Source organism: Clarias gariepinus, chromosome 3 (assembly GCF_024256425.1).
Source record: "Clarias gariepinus isolate MV-2021 ecotype Netherlands chromosome 3, CGAR_prim_01v2, whole genome shotgun sequence".
Taxonomy (NCBI): domain Eukaryota; kingdom Metazoa; phylum Chordata; class Actinopteri; order Siluriformes; family Clariidae; genus Clarias; species Clarias gariepinus.
Window position 1 is genome coordinate 29,784,156 of NC_071102.1, and position 18,144 is coordinate 29,802,299.

The 18,144-nt window shown below is 36.0% G+C and overlaps 2 protein-coding genes across 2 annotated transcripts in view; one reads left to right on the forward strand and one right to left on the reverse strand.

Moving 5' to 3' along the window:
• Positions 1–489: 489 nt before the first annotated feature.
• On the forward strand, positions 490–4,302 carry si:ch73-196l6.5 (riboflavin transporter 2). The gene is made up of 4 exons (XM_053492933.1): positions 490–533; positions 1,411–2,451; positions 2,585–2,708; positions 3,969–4,302. Exons 2-4 carry the CDS (start codon positions 1,433–1,435, stop codon positions 4,173–4,175), a joined length of 1,350 nt encoding a protein of 449 aa, XP_053348908.1. The 5' UTR covers positions 490–533; positions 1,411–1,432; the 3' UTR covers positions 4,176–4,302.
• A 4,125-nt stretch (positions 4,303–8,427) lies between these two features.
• Positions 8,428–18,144, reverse strand: part of nfatc1 (nuclear factor of activated T cells 1) — a 48,494-nt gene continuing 38,777 nt past the window's right edge. The window contains exon 10 of the mRNA XM_053493140.1: positions 8,428–10,208. Coding sequence (XP_053349115.1) covers positions 10,153–10,208 — 56 coding nt within the window. The 3' untranslated portion in view covers positions 8,428–10,152. The remainder of the gene's footprint in view (positions 10,209–18,144) is intronic.

The following is an 18,144-nucleotide window of genomic DNA, read 5'->3' on the forward strand; positions in this document are numbered from 1 at the left end:
ACATAATGTTTTATAATGCAGGCACAATTTACGGGATCGCTGTTAAAGGCTTACTCAAGTTAAAATTTACCAAGGTTTACAAGGCTTATTGTGCATGGTTGGATTTTTTTAAAATACAACCTGTATCTAACTAACATAATTTATCCCATGGGTAAGCTATAATATTTTGTTGAAGTTAAAGTACTCTCAAGCTTCAATTTCATTGCCTAAAGGGCCTTTAATATATGTGATATCTTTTTAGTAATAAGCTGAATATAATATGTTAGGAAAGAAATTGACTTGTCATTTTCTATCTTTATCTGTTCAAAATTTTTCCCTAAACAAACATTTGTGTTCTTGAATATGATAAATCTGCAAAGTCCTCTATATGGGTTTTAATCTCAAGTAGAAGTATAATCAGTTGTGTGCACCTTTGATAAAACATCAACAGGCAGGTCATCTTGGTTGGTCAGTGGACGCACATGTATCATGTCAAGCATTTAAATATTTATCTCGTGCTCCTCAGACGCCAGATCAAACTAACCATCTATCCAGTGAGTATTTAATCTTCTGCCTTAGCATTTTAAAGCACGATGATTGTGCATTTGAATTTATTTTTACTAGCATTTTTATTTTATTGCATAATAATTGCACTCAAATTATAGAAATTCTTTTAATGTGTTCCATGGATCAAATGTTTAGACATATATATTGAAAGCTTTGAATAAAAAGATTAAGTGTTGGTATACTCGCAATGACTTTTGCAGCTGGACAGTCTATACACATTTGTTATTCTGACTGTCAGACTACTGGAACTGTACTGATTGTGTGCAGCCTTGCTTAAAATAAACACATTTTCCTGACATTGTTGGAAAATGATTAGTCACCACTTTAGTACAGCTTTGAGAAACAAGTGGTCTGCATAATTATTACGTTAAGTTTGCATTAGTGCAGTATTATTGTAAACATATTTGCAAATCACAGCTGCACAGAGGAGTCAACAAATAATGTTTTGCATAGGCATGTAGTCTGCAATTAATCTTCAAAAGTTGAAAAGGTTTTTCTTTTTTTCGACATGTCAAAGATATATTTTTTAAACACTTACTAGGCAAGGCTTTGGAAATCCCGATTTAATCCATAGGCAGGTGAACTAATAATTCACCACGTTCCTAATAATTTACTAAGTTTACGACTCAGCTCTGTTTGTGTATCCTTCCTTGCTTATCAGGGTTTTTCTAATAATTTTGATTCATTCGCATTTTATACAAACGTCAATAACTCCTTTTAATTCTCTAAAGCTGCTTTGTGACAATGACAATTGTTAAAAGCGCTATGCAAATAAAATTGAATTTAATTATCAATTCTAATCTATGTTTTGTCTCAGATTTTTGAGTATATCTAACTTACTTTTTGTTGTGATCAATTTGTTAGAGACTCCAAACAGATCAAAGACATGTCCATCCTCACTCATGTCTTAGCCTGCCTGTTTGGGATGGGCTCCTGGGTAACCATATGTGGCCTTTGGGTTGAGCTGCCCCTCATCGTCCCTCAGGTGCCAGAGGGCTGGTATCTTCCCTCCTATCTCTCAATTCTAACCCAGATCGCTAATGTTGGTCCACTGTTTGTCACCCTTATGCACCGATTCCGACCGGGTAGGCTAAATGAAACTGCTGTGATTTACTTCATTGTCAGTTTTGGGACCCTTGCAAGCCTGCTCTTAGCTTTCCTCTGGAAGGAGACGGCTGTTATTCAAGGAGTTGAGCGCAGCATTTATCTCCTTATCCTGACCTTTTTCATCTCCACTGTGGACTGCACCTCATCAGTGACTTTCCTACCATTCATGATGCAGCTCAAGCCAGAGTATCTCACCACTTATTATGTTGGTGAAGGTTTGAGTGGACTGATCCCTGCTCTAGTGGCTCTGATTCAAGGTGTAGGTGTCATGCAGTGTGTCAACGGCACCCAAAACTTTAATCCTAACGAAACAATTAACGGGTCTTTGGACCTGACTGATTACCTAATACCGCACTATGCCCCAGCCAACTTCTCAGCTAAGGCTTTCTTTTTCTTCCTGGCAGCCATGATGTTTGTCTGCTTGGTAGCCTTCCTCCTTTTGAACAACCTTCCAGTAGTGGCTCAAGATCGCTCAATCAGCCTCAAATACCAAGGTGCTATTAAAAATTTGAACCTTGTGAGGGAAGAGAAAATTCCTGAACAGAAACCCATGATGAATTCCCCAAGTGGCATCCAAAAGTCCAAAACGATGTTTGGAAAGGGAACCTACACTTGGTCGCAAATTGTGTACATCTTCATAATCCTAGCCTGGGTGAATGCTCTGACCAATTCAGTGTTACTTTCTGTTCAGTCCTATTCGTGTCTGCCTTATGGAAACCATGCTTATCATTGGTCTGCTACTTTGGCCTCCTTAGCAAACCCATTGGCCTGCTTCATTTCCATGGTGTATGCTCAAAGGTGAGTGACTACTTTATTCTATTTCTTAGAGGCAGAAAAGGTTTGACACTTTGGAGAATTTTGTGAGCCTCATTTAAACTACATTCAAACATAGAAACCCTTCCATAGAAATATGTTCTTTCCCTGTTTAAAGGTCACTGGTGCTCATGGGGTTTCTAACTGCTTTTGGCTCTGTTATTGGTGTTTATATCATGGGGATGGCAGTGCTGAGTCCCTGTCCACTTCTGGTCAACCACATGTCTGGAGCAATTCTAATAGTAAGTTTTCTGTTCCATAAAAATTACTTAAATGAAGCTTTTTCAAAGATTTTAAATCTTCTTTTATGTTTTGTTTGTGGTGACCTGGAAAGACTACCAAATTTCCCAAAATTTAATTATTATTTGCACATGGTCATAAGTTCTATCCTAAAATCTGGCCATCCTAAAAGTAAAAAGCAGAAACATTACATGTTGAACACCTTGTTTTTTTTTATTATTATTAAAATTTGTTTCTGACTTGTATCTTTCACCATGGTACACACACTCCCTGGTCCAGTAAAGCATATAATAAAACAAGCAAATACTTAAGAGCCGTTGATTGGATAAAGTTCTAGGTTTCAGCTGGCAATGCTTTTTTTCAGCCTTAACTGATGCAGTGAGTAGCTTTTTGTGTCTTAAACGATAAGATCAGAATCTGTGGGTGTGGAAAATGTTACTGTATTTCAGAAGAATCAAATTATTGGCTTGCATCAAACAAAGGAAACAAGAAAGAGATGAAATGACTGAAATTGTGTTAAGAACTGTTCAATGCACTATTAAACCCTGGAAGTACAGTATACAGTTATCCTGCTCTGTCAACTTTCTGTCAACACAGAAAAAAAGGGGGGAAAAACCCTTAATGACTGTGATCAATGAGTCATAAACACTTGGAGAAGATACAAAAGTTACATTCTAAAAAGACAATAGAAACCACAGCTTAAAGCTCATCAGCTTAAATTGTGAAAGTACAGTGGTTCTGGGAGCATGATGATCATTTTCACGCATGAATTGGCCACCATAGATTCCTGACCTTAACCCTATTGAAGTTTTTGGGTGTGCATTTAGGAAAGAATGCAACTTTAGACAGAAATAAATATGAGGTTGAATAAGGTTGAAATTTTGCTGCGTGACAGGAAATGCAGCTTTCCAACAACTTAAAACAAATCATTTACTAAGAAAATCATGCATAGCAACAACATTAAAGGCACACTGACTGGATGCATTAGTAGAGTTATTAAACTGGCTCATTAATGAGAGGTTTTGATCAGTTTTAAGTACCGGTTTGACCTGAACAACCCTCATATACTGTATGTCTATATAAATTTGACCATAATGATATTTAGTGGATTTTTCCAGGTTGCCACACATATGTACACATACGTACAGTATGTGTAAAAAAAAAAAAAAAAGTTTTTTAAAAAATATTTGTAATCGTCATTGTTTATTTAGTTTTTTAAAGTATAAAGTTTACATAATTAAATGTAAATCTTTCTATAACAGGTGGCAGCTTGGACATTTTTCATTCTTACACTGTCTTATGTGAAGGTGATGATTGCAGTGATATTGCGTGAGGAAGGTCACAGTGCTCTAGTGTGGTGTGGAGCAGGAGTGCAGCTGGGCTCACTGCTGGGAGCTGTGATAATGTTCCCTTTAGTCAATGTGTATGACTTTTTCTCTTCAGGAGACCCATGTAACACCAGGTGCTAATGTCAAAATGCGGTAAATTAGAAATCTATTATTTGCTGAGGGAATATGGAATTTGGCATACATTACACACTAATATTTTAGTATTAGTTATTTCTGTATATAAAAAGAGATTTTCTTTAAACTCATTGTTAGCTTTGTAACATTATAAAGATTTAGCATTAATATATTAAATATGGTTGTTGTTGTTATTATTATTATTATTATATTATAACTACTACTACTACATAAAAAGAAGAATGAATCTGCTGTAAAAGCATATCTGTTTGAAGAATCCTGTCAGTCATGTATCTGATCTAGGTGGTGGTGGTGGTGGTGATGATGGCGATAATGATGATCACCAAAACGGTTTTGCAGTATAAAATTCTCATGAAAAATGACATGTATGACTGACAGGATTCTTCAGATATGCTTTAAAGCATACCCATTCTTTTATAATAATAATAATAATAATAATAATAATAATAATACATTTTAGAAAAAATAATATTTCTGTAGTGAAAATAAATGCAATTAAATGTAAAGAGATCTGCTTCAAAATGCTGCAGTGTGACAAAATTACCACTTGGTGGCAGTGTGCACATATTTTTAATATCTTTTTGTGTTTGGAAAGAAATTTAAAGACAAAACATGAGAAAACACATTTCTTATATAACACCAAGATATTAGGTGCAAGCTAGATAGATAGATAGATAGATAGATCTACCAGAATGATAAATAGACATCCAATTATGACAATGTAAAGAATTTAATTAATAGCAGCAGGATTGTTTGAGGTTTTATCATGTAACAAAAATGGTCAAATACTGTAAATGTAAAGATATTGTTTTCACATGTGCTTTACATTTTTCAAAAGAGTTAACAGCCTGAGGGCCCGTTGATGATGATGATGATGTTGTTTATAATAATAATAATAATAATAATAATAATAATAACCAAACTAAAATGATGAAGGTCTTGGTCTCTGGTATAGTACCTGATTTAAGCTACTAATAGCACTGTTACTTCTGGGCCATGGCTCTGATGATAACACAGCCAGGGCGGGTTCTGTCACCATGGCTGTGTCAGTGGGGATTCATGCCAATGGAAAATATGCCTGCTGTCCTGGCAGGTGTCACAGGGGTCTGGGCACAGAGCCTGAGCTCCACAGCTGTTTTTCTGGTGCTGCACTTCTCCTGATATCTCCTTCATGGTTCTTTAGGGACCAGACAGTTTACCCCACTCCACATTAATGGCACAGTGGAGTTCTGATAGTGTAGGTTCTCACAGGGGTGGGAGTTTTTTTTTAATTTTATATATAGTTATGTGTGTAGCATGTGCGACTGTGTATGTTTGCCACAGCAACTGTATGTGGAAAAGAATATTTACAGTACAGAGTACAGACCCTTCTTAGGAGAAAAAAAAATCAAACAGTAAGGTTAAGGGTTCTTAATAAAACCTGATTAACAAACCTTTTTAAAGAGTGAATCTGTAAATCATTTTTAACATTGTTGATTTTTTATTTACTCAATATAAGTGTGTTGTGTTTTATGCATTGCAAATTTGTCATATTGTAATAGCTGTGATACTTGGGTGAATAATAGAGTCTCATAAAATAACTAAAGGTTGACTAAAACAAGATAGATAGCGGATGAATAAATAGAAATGAATAATAACCATTAAGAGTACCATTCAAGTCAAACCAGGATTTGTAATGAAATTTCTGAATGAAGGCGTAAAGACATTTACAGAATATAACACCGTGATGAGACTCTTTGCCACAGTAAAACATTTGAATCATTTTAAAGAAGGCTGTGTGTCCATGAATGACGATGCTGGGCGAGGTGGATTGGAACCCACTACTATCGTTCCTGTGAACATTTAACAAGTGGAATGCCCGATCCTTGACAATCAACAGACAACTTTGTCACCAACTTGTGCCAACATCGATCTGTGAGAACTGTACACACAATTATTTACCAACACGATTTGCACATTACAGGAACTCAGCTGGAAGTTATTGTACAAGTTATTTCCACTGACCTCACTCCAAGCCTTTTTCACATGTTTGGGCCATTAAAGGAGTTCCTGGGAGGCCAGCATTTTAGATGTGAAACAGGCAGCCTGATCATGGCTTCTGCATACAGAGAGAACTTTCTACATTGATGGTATTCAAGCACTAGTGAACAGCTGGGATAAGTACATTAGTGTAGCAGGGGATTATATAGAGAAACAAATATAGAAATAAATCCATTGACTTTTTGCCCTCTTAACTGATATTCAATCAATAGTACCACATGATATGCAAATTAGTAAATGACAGACCATACAATTAATCTCATTATAACTTGACTAAGTGAGAGAGAATGCAGTAGGTAGACAATTATTTTAGTTTGTTTGTTTTTTCTTTTTTACATTATTTTTATTAATTAAAAATGTGTAAATTTTTCAGGATTAAACAATTTTTTAAAACAATTTTGCCTTTGTAATGATTATTTTCTCTACAAATAAACCTACCTAACAAAACACACACACACACACACACACACACACACACACACACACACACACATATATATATATATATATATATATATATATATATATATATATATATATAATCTTTATATATGTCTTTTTCAAAAGATTATTTTTTGTCAAACAATGTAACAAAAAAAATCTCAGCTATCAGAATTTTAACAGAATTAGATTGTCATCACCCCCCCCACACACACACTCAGTACTGTTGATCATCACTTTATTTTAATATTCTCATTTTAGTATGCCGTCTAAAAAACAGTCATGTTCAAAAGTTAGTAACCCATCTTTTCTTTTTTTGTGTAAAAACAATAAAAAACATCTGATTGATTTGACAAATACAACAATTTTTTACAGTAAAATTATTTATTTAACAGGAATTAAACCAAAAAAGGAAAAAACAAACAAACATGAGGGCAATACTACAAACCTTTTACTGCTTATACATGATTTAAGAGGTAAGTTGTAACCAGGTGCTGCTAATCATCAGCCCCTGATTATAGATCATCAGCATGAGATGATCAGACATCTACAGTATAAAAGCAGAAGTTTTGGCAGTTTGCTGGTCTGGAGCATTCAGGTGTGTGTATCACACTGCCAATAGGGAAAGACATTAGCAATGGTCTTAGCAATTGTTCCTGGTCTAATCAATTGTTGCTGCAGAGCAATCTGTTCTTAAGACATTTCCAAATAATTTGGACTTCAACATTCAACAAATAGAAATATAATTTACGAGGAAATCTTCCCAGGAGTGGATGTCCTAGCACATTAAACCCAACTTCAGATTGTACAATGCTCAGAGAGAAAAAAAAAAAAACAAGAGCTACAGTCCTAGACCCTCCAGGACTCACTGAGGATGTTAAATATTAAAGTCACGGACAGCACAATTAGAAGAAGACTGAACAAATATGGTTTGCTTGGAAGGGTTGCCAGGAAAACTGTCTTTCTCCTAAAAAGAACACAGAAGCATGACTGAGGTTCACAAAACTGCATCTGAAAAACCACAAGCCGTCTGGGACAATGTGACATGGCCAAATGAGACTAAAGTGGAGTTGTTTGGCCTTAATGCCCAGTGCCATGTTTGGTGAAAATCAAACAATGTTTCAAGAGAGACAGCACTGTCAAGCACAGCAGTGCAGGGGTGACGATTTAGGCTTATTTTGCAGCCAAAGGACCCGGGCACCTTGCAGTTATTGAGTCGACTCTGTATATCAGAGTATTATAGAGGCAAATGTGAGGCTCAGCTTTGGATCATGCTTTGGACAATGATCCCAAATCTGCCAGCAAATCTACAAGCTAGTCAAACTCTAGACCTCAACAATTATTGGCATTGTGAAAAAAGTTTTCACAAGTTTTCACAGCATTTTTATTATGTTTTTACACACACAAAAATAAAACATAGGATTAAAAGAGGGGGTGCTAACTTTTGAACATGACCGTATTCTGCCAGTAATTAATTTGTTTGTTTCATTTAATATACATAAGAACTTGTACTGAATTTTGAATTTGAATTCCAATGTAATTGTAATGAAATATACTTGTAATGTGATGTAATTATAATGTATTTGACACAATAAAGTTATCTTAATAATGATGCTTAAACAAAATGATCAATCACATAATATATTACAGTTGTATTAGTTTGTTTTAAAGGCACAACAAAAATGTTGTAATCCTTTCTGATAACATAACAAAGATAACATTTTTAAGCAATCACACCCTTTTACACCTCAAAAGATCTTTAATAAATGCATTTATTGTGCATATTTTGCTATTGCTAATGCAAAAAAATGTACTTATGATTGAAATTTGGGATACAAGATGCTGGCATGAAAAACAGTATTCTGGTATGTTACTTTCATGAATTCACTGTCAGGAATAAAAATACAAAAATCATACGCTGTAAATTTTTTTTCCCTCAAGAGATCATTAAGGAGAAGTACAATGTAAAGTGCATACATTAGCTAATAACCTAAAAAACAATGGCATCAATACTATTACAATATTGAGTTTCAGAAAAAAGAAAATAGTTGCGGGAAAAAAAATATTTTCCTGTCATTGGCTAGATAAAATGATTATATATATATAAAAAAAAAAGCCAAAGTGGGCATCATGCAACTAAGCAGAAAAGGGAATCTGTGTTCATATCGATGCACATAAGGCACAAAATGCTCACAGAGGCACAGAGAATATACAGGTGTTATATAGGTAGTGCAGAGGAAGTTCAGGAATAAAACAGATCACGGTCTAACCTGAATAATACACTTTGGTTTAGAAATTATTGAAATGTAAGGCTGTACTGCTTGTTCCATTTAGCATTTAATCTCCTACAAAACCCGCTACGTAATGTACAGTAGTTTCCTGTGTACAGTTCATTCCAGCTCAGGAAGAGACAATAAATATGATTATCTTGCAATATATTTAAAAAAATGCAATTCCAGTTATTTGTTTTGTTACATCTTATCAAAATTTCAATGTAAGCAAAAGGAATGGCTTTTCAGACATGATTCATTACAATATTAGTCACTGATCTAATTACAATAATATGACCATTAATTTTAAGACCCCTCATCACACAGTGAAGACCATAATGCTGCCATAGCATCCTAAAAATATCAGAGAACACAGTGGGGTGAAAATGTGCATTTATCAAGTTTGTACTACTTCCTAGCTTCGTCCCTGTCATGTTGTCAATCATTTACTATCATGCACATGATCATGCATCCAATGAAATTAAACTGAATTATTACTGTGTGCAATCAGATCACACTACACTCTTAGCAGGAGCTTATCACACACTTGCTACGTTGCTATTAGCCACAACACGTGCAGTGCTTTGTGGTGTGAGGAATACGATCTAGTATTTGTACTGAATTCTCTAAACCGTAACACAGATGGATGATAACCTCCAGCATGCACACCAAAAATGTGTTAAGCTCAAGAACATAATATAAACATAACATTGTTTTCTACGACGTGGCATGGACCTACCATGGTCATAGCAAAATCCTTGACACAGCAACAACGGAGTGACATGCCAATAACAGCCTGGTGTGGATAAGGCGTGTTGGCATATGTGCATACATTAAAGATTTGACAATTAAAATGGTATTAATGAAAATCAAATTGCACTTGGGTAATAATTTAAAGAGCTACACAAGGAAATGTAGAGGGGGCAAAATCAAATTAAAACCAAAACCTAACACCATACACAGGGCTTGGTCCATCAGTTCACACACATTGTTTTGGTAGTATATTGTTATTCCATATACGTCTGTGCTGCTTTTTTTTTAATTCATTTTTTTAGTCAGTCTTTTAGATCTGACTGCTTTACAATTGTAAGCTTTGCAATCGACGAAAGCTTTGTTGTTTTTGCACTCAGGCTAAGTGGACGCTTGTTTTTGTTCTGGTATGAAAGATTCAAAATGTCAGTTTCTTCTGTCTGATTCCCGTCCCGTTGTCGCTATGCGTGGGTATGTACGGAGATGCTGGACAGGTCGTTCCTTATGATCTCATTGACTGCAAAAAAAGAAAGGGAAACTTGGCGTTACTTGAGTAGTGCATAAATACAACCAGGATTCAGTGTGACATTTCCTGTGAAGGTCATAATTATAATCATTCCACCTAAGCAATCATGATAAGATTTTATTATTTTAGGGGTTTATATATTATTTTCATCATATACTGTACTGTAAGCTCATCCAGTAAACATCAAGGCATGTTTATATTTCGAGTGATTGTGTGAGAAAAAGAGAAAAGGAGGATGCTGTGCCATGCCCTCTGATCAGAGAATCCCAGCGCTCTGGTGTCCACTGCCTTCCTGCCTGCTGTATGTCTCACGGCATTCCCACAGCCGAGGATTCTTTCAGACTCTGTCAGCTATGTTCTTTGGCTTTGACATGGGAAGTGACAGTACACGGCTCTAACTTAAATCAACTCCAGGGCTTCCTAGACAAAGCGATAGCAGGGACAAGCGGATAAGCCCGGCTTGTGTAATTACTGTGTTAGTATGTCTGAAGCAGACATACAGTATTATCTTACCGCATTCCCATAGGAAGCATTTTGTGACTATAAAAAAAAAATCTAATCTTTTATATCTGTTAAATGGAAACATGAACATTTGAACTAAATCATTACCTTTAAGAACACAGTATCAGGTAGTGCGAGTGTACTAAAACAACATGTCTTTTCTGTTTTGGACAGAGAAAAAGATTAGAAGTGGCTGCATTCCTCAAATTGCACATAAACACCTGGAGACACACTCATGCATCTGGTGCTTTTTTCCCCCCTCATTCACAATGAAAAGGATTGTAGCTTGATTTGAAGAATTACAGCCTTTTCACAACCAGCCAAATCATTTTGAAATAACACTTCGAACTGAGCATGGCTTTTTAAGACATTCCTAAACTAAAATGTTCACCACCGAATTATAACTGGAATCTTTGCTAAGAAAGAAACACTCTGCTGTAATGACAAACTAAAACCATTGTGGATTAAAAGTGTTATAAAAACAATGAACTACATTTAAGGATTTCTTTCGAAACAAGTTTTATTGGGATATTTTTTTTCTTTGTAAAGGAAGCTCTCTGTTATTGGGTTTTATGTGAAACCTTAAGGGGTTTCCCGAGAGAAACAAACAGAAAAAAAAAAAAAACATTTATGGTGCCAAATATAACCGTCTCCAAGTATTTGCTTTATGCCTGGGTTCGATTTGGAACCTTTTCTGAAATAAAAATAAACCCTCTATTTTATTCCTCTAAGAAATAAAACTCAAGTATATTTTAAGGTTCTAAACTGTTTCATAAGACTTGATTCATTCTGCGGTGAACGGTCCAGCTTTCAAATGGGGTTCCACGCAGACAAACCAATGAACCACAGAAGGTGCTAAACTTACCCTGTTCTATGAATATTCTACTATTCTCCTCAAGCTACAAACTTGGACAAAAATCATTTCATAAGCCTTCATTTTGCGCTTAATTGTTCCATCTTTCTAAAGCGGATGAATCCCCTTTAAAGCCTTTTCACATAGAGACAAAGCAAACAACCAAACAAATGAAACCACCAAATTTAACTTGTTAAATTTTTTTTTTGTTGTAAAGTTCAGACTGCAGTAAATGTGTTGTTTTGCACAAAGGGAAGAAAAAGGAAAACTTGAGCCAGGGAGAAAAAGTGAGAGGGAGGGAGCGAGCAGCCACGTGAGCTGGAAGCTGTGGGTTTCCTTCCAGCCAAGATTGGGAAGCCTGCTGAGGAATTCCCTCTGAATGACCCGTGGCCTTGGCGCTCCCACCACAAAACAGCCTCGGGGACCGAGAGGCAGTCCAGATTACTGACATTCCCCATGAAACAATAGAGCCCAGGCTTCCTTTCATCTCCTGATGTGGTGTTAAGGAGACGCCCTACCTGACCGAGGCCTGACCAATAGCTCAGTGCATCCTAACGCGAACTTCTCATCCGCTCGCAAACGGATAGGGTGTGAACGATCTCGGAACTCCAGGAAGGGTCACAGAAGTGTTTACATTTAACTAGAAATTAGAGCGAAATATGAGAAATTGGAATCAGGATCACCCACATAAACATAAAACTAACAGAACCTCATGCACTTTATTAAGATAACCAAAAAACCTCATTAATCATGAGTAAGGAAAAGCAGCATACTGTGTGTTACCACAGATCTGGAAATCAGAAATCATTTCAGAGTATCATGAGGAGGAGTTTTCTCATGGCTACAGAGTCATAAATATAGGGGAACCTCACATTTCATTTGGTCTCTGTCTACGAGCTACTGGATTTAATCAGCTGTTACTAATATTCGTGCAGGAAAAGAATTAGCATGATGGCTGAATTATGGGGAGCGAATCACAGACGCTCATCTTTGAAACACCAGACCATGCTGAAACAATTAGACGCCTTTGACAGTCAGGAGTAATTTGCAAGGATATGTCCTCGTGACGAATTCTGGCAAGCCCTGAGAACGCTCATGAGAGTGGAGTCAATATTCAGATCACTCGAAATGCTCCCATCTGTTAAAACACAGGAGGTGTTCAGGAAGAAATACCTGTCTGGGTGTCATTGTGCACTAAACTTTCATTCAGAGAATTTATTACAAGCTGCAGCTATTACTTAAATATTAGTAACGGTTAAATAGCCTGCAGGTGTAGATGCTCGAATCGAAGCAAAGCAGATGTGACACCGGTCATGGAAGTTTTAATAATGCGCTTAGATCACAGGATTCTCGCTATTCATGAAGCATCAACAGAGAAGTAATGACAAATTAATCTCCATAGGCAAATACAGTGGATTCTTTTCATTCTATAATAATGCTAAAATATTAATTATTCTATTATCGCTAATTTTTCTCTATTTCTACCAGTGATTTAAATGTCTAGGTCTGTGCACAAGTTCAATATGAACCCCTCTATTCTCCATTTAACATCTGCCACGTGTGTCCACTGAGCATTAGGATCAGTGAAACTCAGTCTGCTTGCAACGATGTCTGGCTTTCAACTCACTTGGAGCTGCTTGTGATCAGACGGTCATCCAAGTCTCTTGGTGAAAATAATCCATTTCTACTCAAGTTACTCATGTGCATGGACTCATCAGGGTCTATGCTTCTGGCTCTAAGCTTTTGCAAAGCAAATCTTTGTTATGACCATTTTTCCCCCTTTAACGTCTGCCATGTGTGTCCACTGAGTACTAACAATACGTCCAGTTCTGATCTGGCTCAGTGTGCCTTTCCTCCAGCTTTTCATTACAAACAATAGTATCAGCTAAGATGTCAATACAAATATCCAGACAAGCTAATTTAACTAAACCATATATTAAAGGTTTTTCAGTCGATCCAGACATTTGGTTCCAATCTTTTAGTAAAGTTGTATGCAAATATTTTCACATATCATTCCAAATCGGCCTACAAGCTGCAACAAGATCTTCAAAAGTTACGGTATTTTTAATTTTCTTCCTATTTATTGATGTGTGTTAGTAAACACTTGTGAAAGCGACATAAATGAAATGCCGTATAAGGCAAGGCTCAGAGAGGTGAAAACTGCAAATTGACAGCTTAATGGTAAAGGAGTATACCCTTTGTGAGGCATGCCCTGAATAATGCAGCCATTGCAAAGTATTGTTAAAACAATCATACACCAACTCTCCAGCATTTCATAAGGTGCCATTTCATTTGATCTGATTCACAAGTCACTCACTCACTCACTCACTCACTATATAACTTATCCTGTACAGGGTCACGGGAGCCTGGAGGGTATTGGACTTGGAGCACGGGGTGAGGTACACCCTAAGTGGGGTGCCAATCCATTGCAGGCCATATAAGCACACACACACACACACACACACACACACACACACACACACACACACACACACACACACACACACACACACACACACACATTGGGGAATTTGGAAACACCAGTTGCATGCATGTCTTTGGACTTGCAAAGCTAAGTGAAGCTAAGCAATAAGCATCTTCTTATATGAGGTCACATTAGAAGGAGCTTGTTTAATACCCGGCCTATATATAAAAACAACAATCATTCATTTTTTCCTTGATAAAATGTTGCATTAAAACCACGAGCGCAATTCAAACAACAACATCTGTATGTAAAAGATTGCCCCAGTTCATGACATTCAAATTTCATCATTTAAGGTTGATATAAGTGAATCTTCTTATATGTAAATATATACAAACTGTTGGTTGGTAGCATAATATGTTTTTCAGCTAAGAAGATTTTGATCAGTACAACATTTGGTGTGCAAATGCTTCTGCAAATGATTCACAAATACATTTGTTTGTATCCACTTTGATAAATGACGCCAATAAATGACTTTATTCTGGTTGGGCCAGAACCCAACATTTTTTGCAGTGATTCAATGACTTCCCTTCATCCTGAGTGCTCATGCTCAGAGAATGTTGTGTTTTAGGGCTAGGAGAATTATATCTGAGTCAGACTTATCTGTTTGGTATGGGGTTTGGGTGCCATACAAGGTTCCTAATAAAAAAAATAAATAAAATAAATCAATTAAAAAAACTATGTTGCTGGCAGTTACCATGGCATCTATCTTATTTTGCTGTGAGATTTCATATACGGGGTCTAATGGAATGCCGTCAGTAGCAGACTGGTAACTGAAGCCAGATTAATAAAGCTGTAATGTGAGGCAGAGAAAAGAAAACAGAAAATGAACAGGGTATATTTCAGTCCAACTCTTAATTTCCTCACTTTGGCTATTTTGTTGGTCAAAAGTCAACTCCTAAATACTTTTTATTCACTCACAAAGTAACTAGATGAGACAAAATGGAATTTCTTAAGTGATTATCAGAGGTCTGTCTTTACTATGCGGCCTAGAAACAATCATGAACACCTTAGAGCTGATGCTTTTTAGTGACAAACTAACATGCAGTAGAAATATGACTAATCCAATCTGGTGTTCATTTCCTAATTTATCTTAAAAAAGACAACAAACAAGATGTTTATACTTAAAAAACTTTAACATCTAGGCATCTACATCTTCACCATATCTCCATTATAAGTACAACAATTTCCTTTCTTACTGTGTAAACATAAACAACAGCTCAATTATTATTATTATTATTATTATTTTATTTATTTACTTTTTAATTGTGTAAAAATATTACCATGGTAATGGTACAGGGCTGTTGAATAACTGGATATGAGGTAATCCAGGAACCTGCTTCCTGAATGTGGATAAGCAACAGCTGGGGCGGCCTGATAGAGCACGAACAGACTGCCTCGTCTCTGCCTTCAGGAAACAGTGCAAGAGTGAGGAACTCCTAAACAATCAGCACAGCACTGCTGCTCGTCTCATTATACAACCAAGAGCATCACTGCTCACCATACCCGAGTTTACAAAAACCAATGGGTTGGATACTCAACGCTGAACTTTCATCTCCTGAACCACAATCATTGCCACAACAAAAAAGAAACACCAGCATCCTGTGACACTGTCTCCAAGTTTAACACAGAAACCACATCTAATACATGGCTTTCAAACTTTGGCTTATTGGTCTACAAGCCTGCCTTTCAACTTAATCCTAATATTATTATTATGTATAGGATTATTACTTTCATTGTCAATTAAATTAATCTATCTATCTATCTATCTATCTATCTATCTATCTATCTATCTATCTATCTATCTATCTATCTATCTATCTACAGTTTAATTATTTAGCTCAGCAGGTATTTTGGGGTCTGTTTTTGGTTACACACGAATAATTGTATGACTATCGTTCAGCATATTTATCTTGAGCGTCAATGTCTTCAAATTATTTTACAGAGTACTTGTAAGAAATTTCAAAAGTCCTTAAAGCCTAAAAGCCTTATCTAAGTATTCTGTTATAGAGGAATTTCTTGTATATTAAAAAACAAACTTACAATTTTTAAGGTTTTAAAAGTATAGCAAACACTGACCTTGACTTGGATAATTAAAGGTCAATTGTTATATATAATTATAAATTATAATATAATATATACATATAAATCATATAATATATTGATTTTAATATTATACTGTATATAATTAAAAACTAATGTCTCTGACATCCCCCCAAAAAGTGTTTGTTAATGCTCCAGCTGAAATACTTCTTAGATAATGCATATTTTCACACCTCAAACAGTTACCTCCGTAACTGAGTAATCTGATTGGACGAGAGGCATTCCACGAGTGGTGATATAGAGCATAACAGCACTGGGCCAGTTAACTATACAGTATGTATCACTCTGTGCCACAGTGTATCTAATAATAGTGAAATAGCATAGCTATTAGCATAACACTATTTGGGATTCAACCCAGAGACCTGAAAATTATCTAATATTCTTAAGAAAAAAAATGGAAAATAAAGTCAATCTTGTAAGTTTCTCATGAATATCTCTTCGCCGTTTGGCTACACAGTACCGTTTAGGATTTGTAACTACTTTCACCCCCCATTATTTAGGCTAACAATTGGTCACTAACTGTCAGTCACTAAATATTGGCCAAATAACGGGTTAAATTAACAAACAAATGTTGATAATAAATGATGATATTCCATAAGACTGAGATATCAGTTGTACTAAATATCACAAGTGGCCGTAGATAAAAGGGCGCAGCCCAAGTGTTAAGGGCATCCAACTTGCTCTATGTAAATGAGATATGCTGAGCCCCGCCCCACCAGAGAACTTCAGAGCTGAGCTTGTTTAAGACCCAGCCAATAAAAAAAAATAAAACTTCAACAATCAGTGATTTTTTCCTTGTCACTTTTCATTTGTTTCTTAAAAGTCTAAGATTATACTGATAGTGTACCATCCATGTCCCTGTAAATTCAGTATTATGGTTAAAACAATAAAATAAACTATAGTGATTATGATGCTTTTTCCAACAATTGTATATAATATTAATACAAAATGTTTATTAATGTATACCAGATGCTCTATAGTACTCTTTTATGGACATATGAGATATTAGTACAATAATGCATTTATCTTTTAAATTTAAAACAACGTGAACCAGCAGATCTAAAACGCTATCCGTGGCTATACCAACTTGGCTATCCGTGGCTATACCAACTTATTGCGGTGTGCGGCCACAAGTCATCTCACTTTAAGAAAGTAGAAAAGACATGCAGCTAAGTTAGAAAGTGTTTTTATGAGAAAAGATCACTGCAACCTCTAGCCAGCCCAAGGGGACCCCTAGATCTTATCCAAAGGGAACAGAGTGAAGCCAAAGGCCAGAAAAAGATGATAAATATCACAGAAGAAAAAAAAATTAAAAGGGGAGTACTGTAATAACAGACTGTCTGTAGATTTAAGGTATGTGACAAACATGATTTAATATCAGAACATAATTTAAACGCACCAAAAGCATGAACATCACTGATGTGTCAGAAGATTATTGCCTGAAAAGAATTTAAATTAAATATAGACTTTCAGAGTGACGAATGATTCCACAGCATATATTACCAAATCTTAAGATCACATGCTTCTGTTTTTCTAGATGTGATAGAATATGTGTGGATGACAAGCCCTTAAAAAAACACCTCACCTGGAAGGGCTCAAGGAATCTGGAACCTTGCCAGAACTTTTAACAAGCACCAAGCAGTATTAAATCTAAGTGCTTCGAAAAATGTCAGGTAATAATTTGACAAGCCAACACATAAAAGAACCTACTCTTGGTGACCACACTTTTGTCATAGGCACATGCTTAAAACAGCACGGATAATATTTCAACTGCTTTACTAGCGGTTCCAGTCTGATCCTTTGACATGGCGGAGATGGAGTCCAAGACTAATTAGATGACCCGATCTATTATGTGAGGCAGGTGGAGCACTGTTTAGTATGAATAAAGATTTTGCTCAAATGAAGTATAGGACCTTTTGGTTAGAGACAGAAGTCCCAGACTGTTGAAAGACCAGATGATATAATGAATGTCAGATTTTATTTTCAAT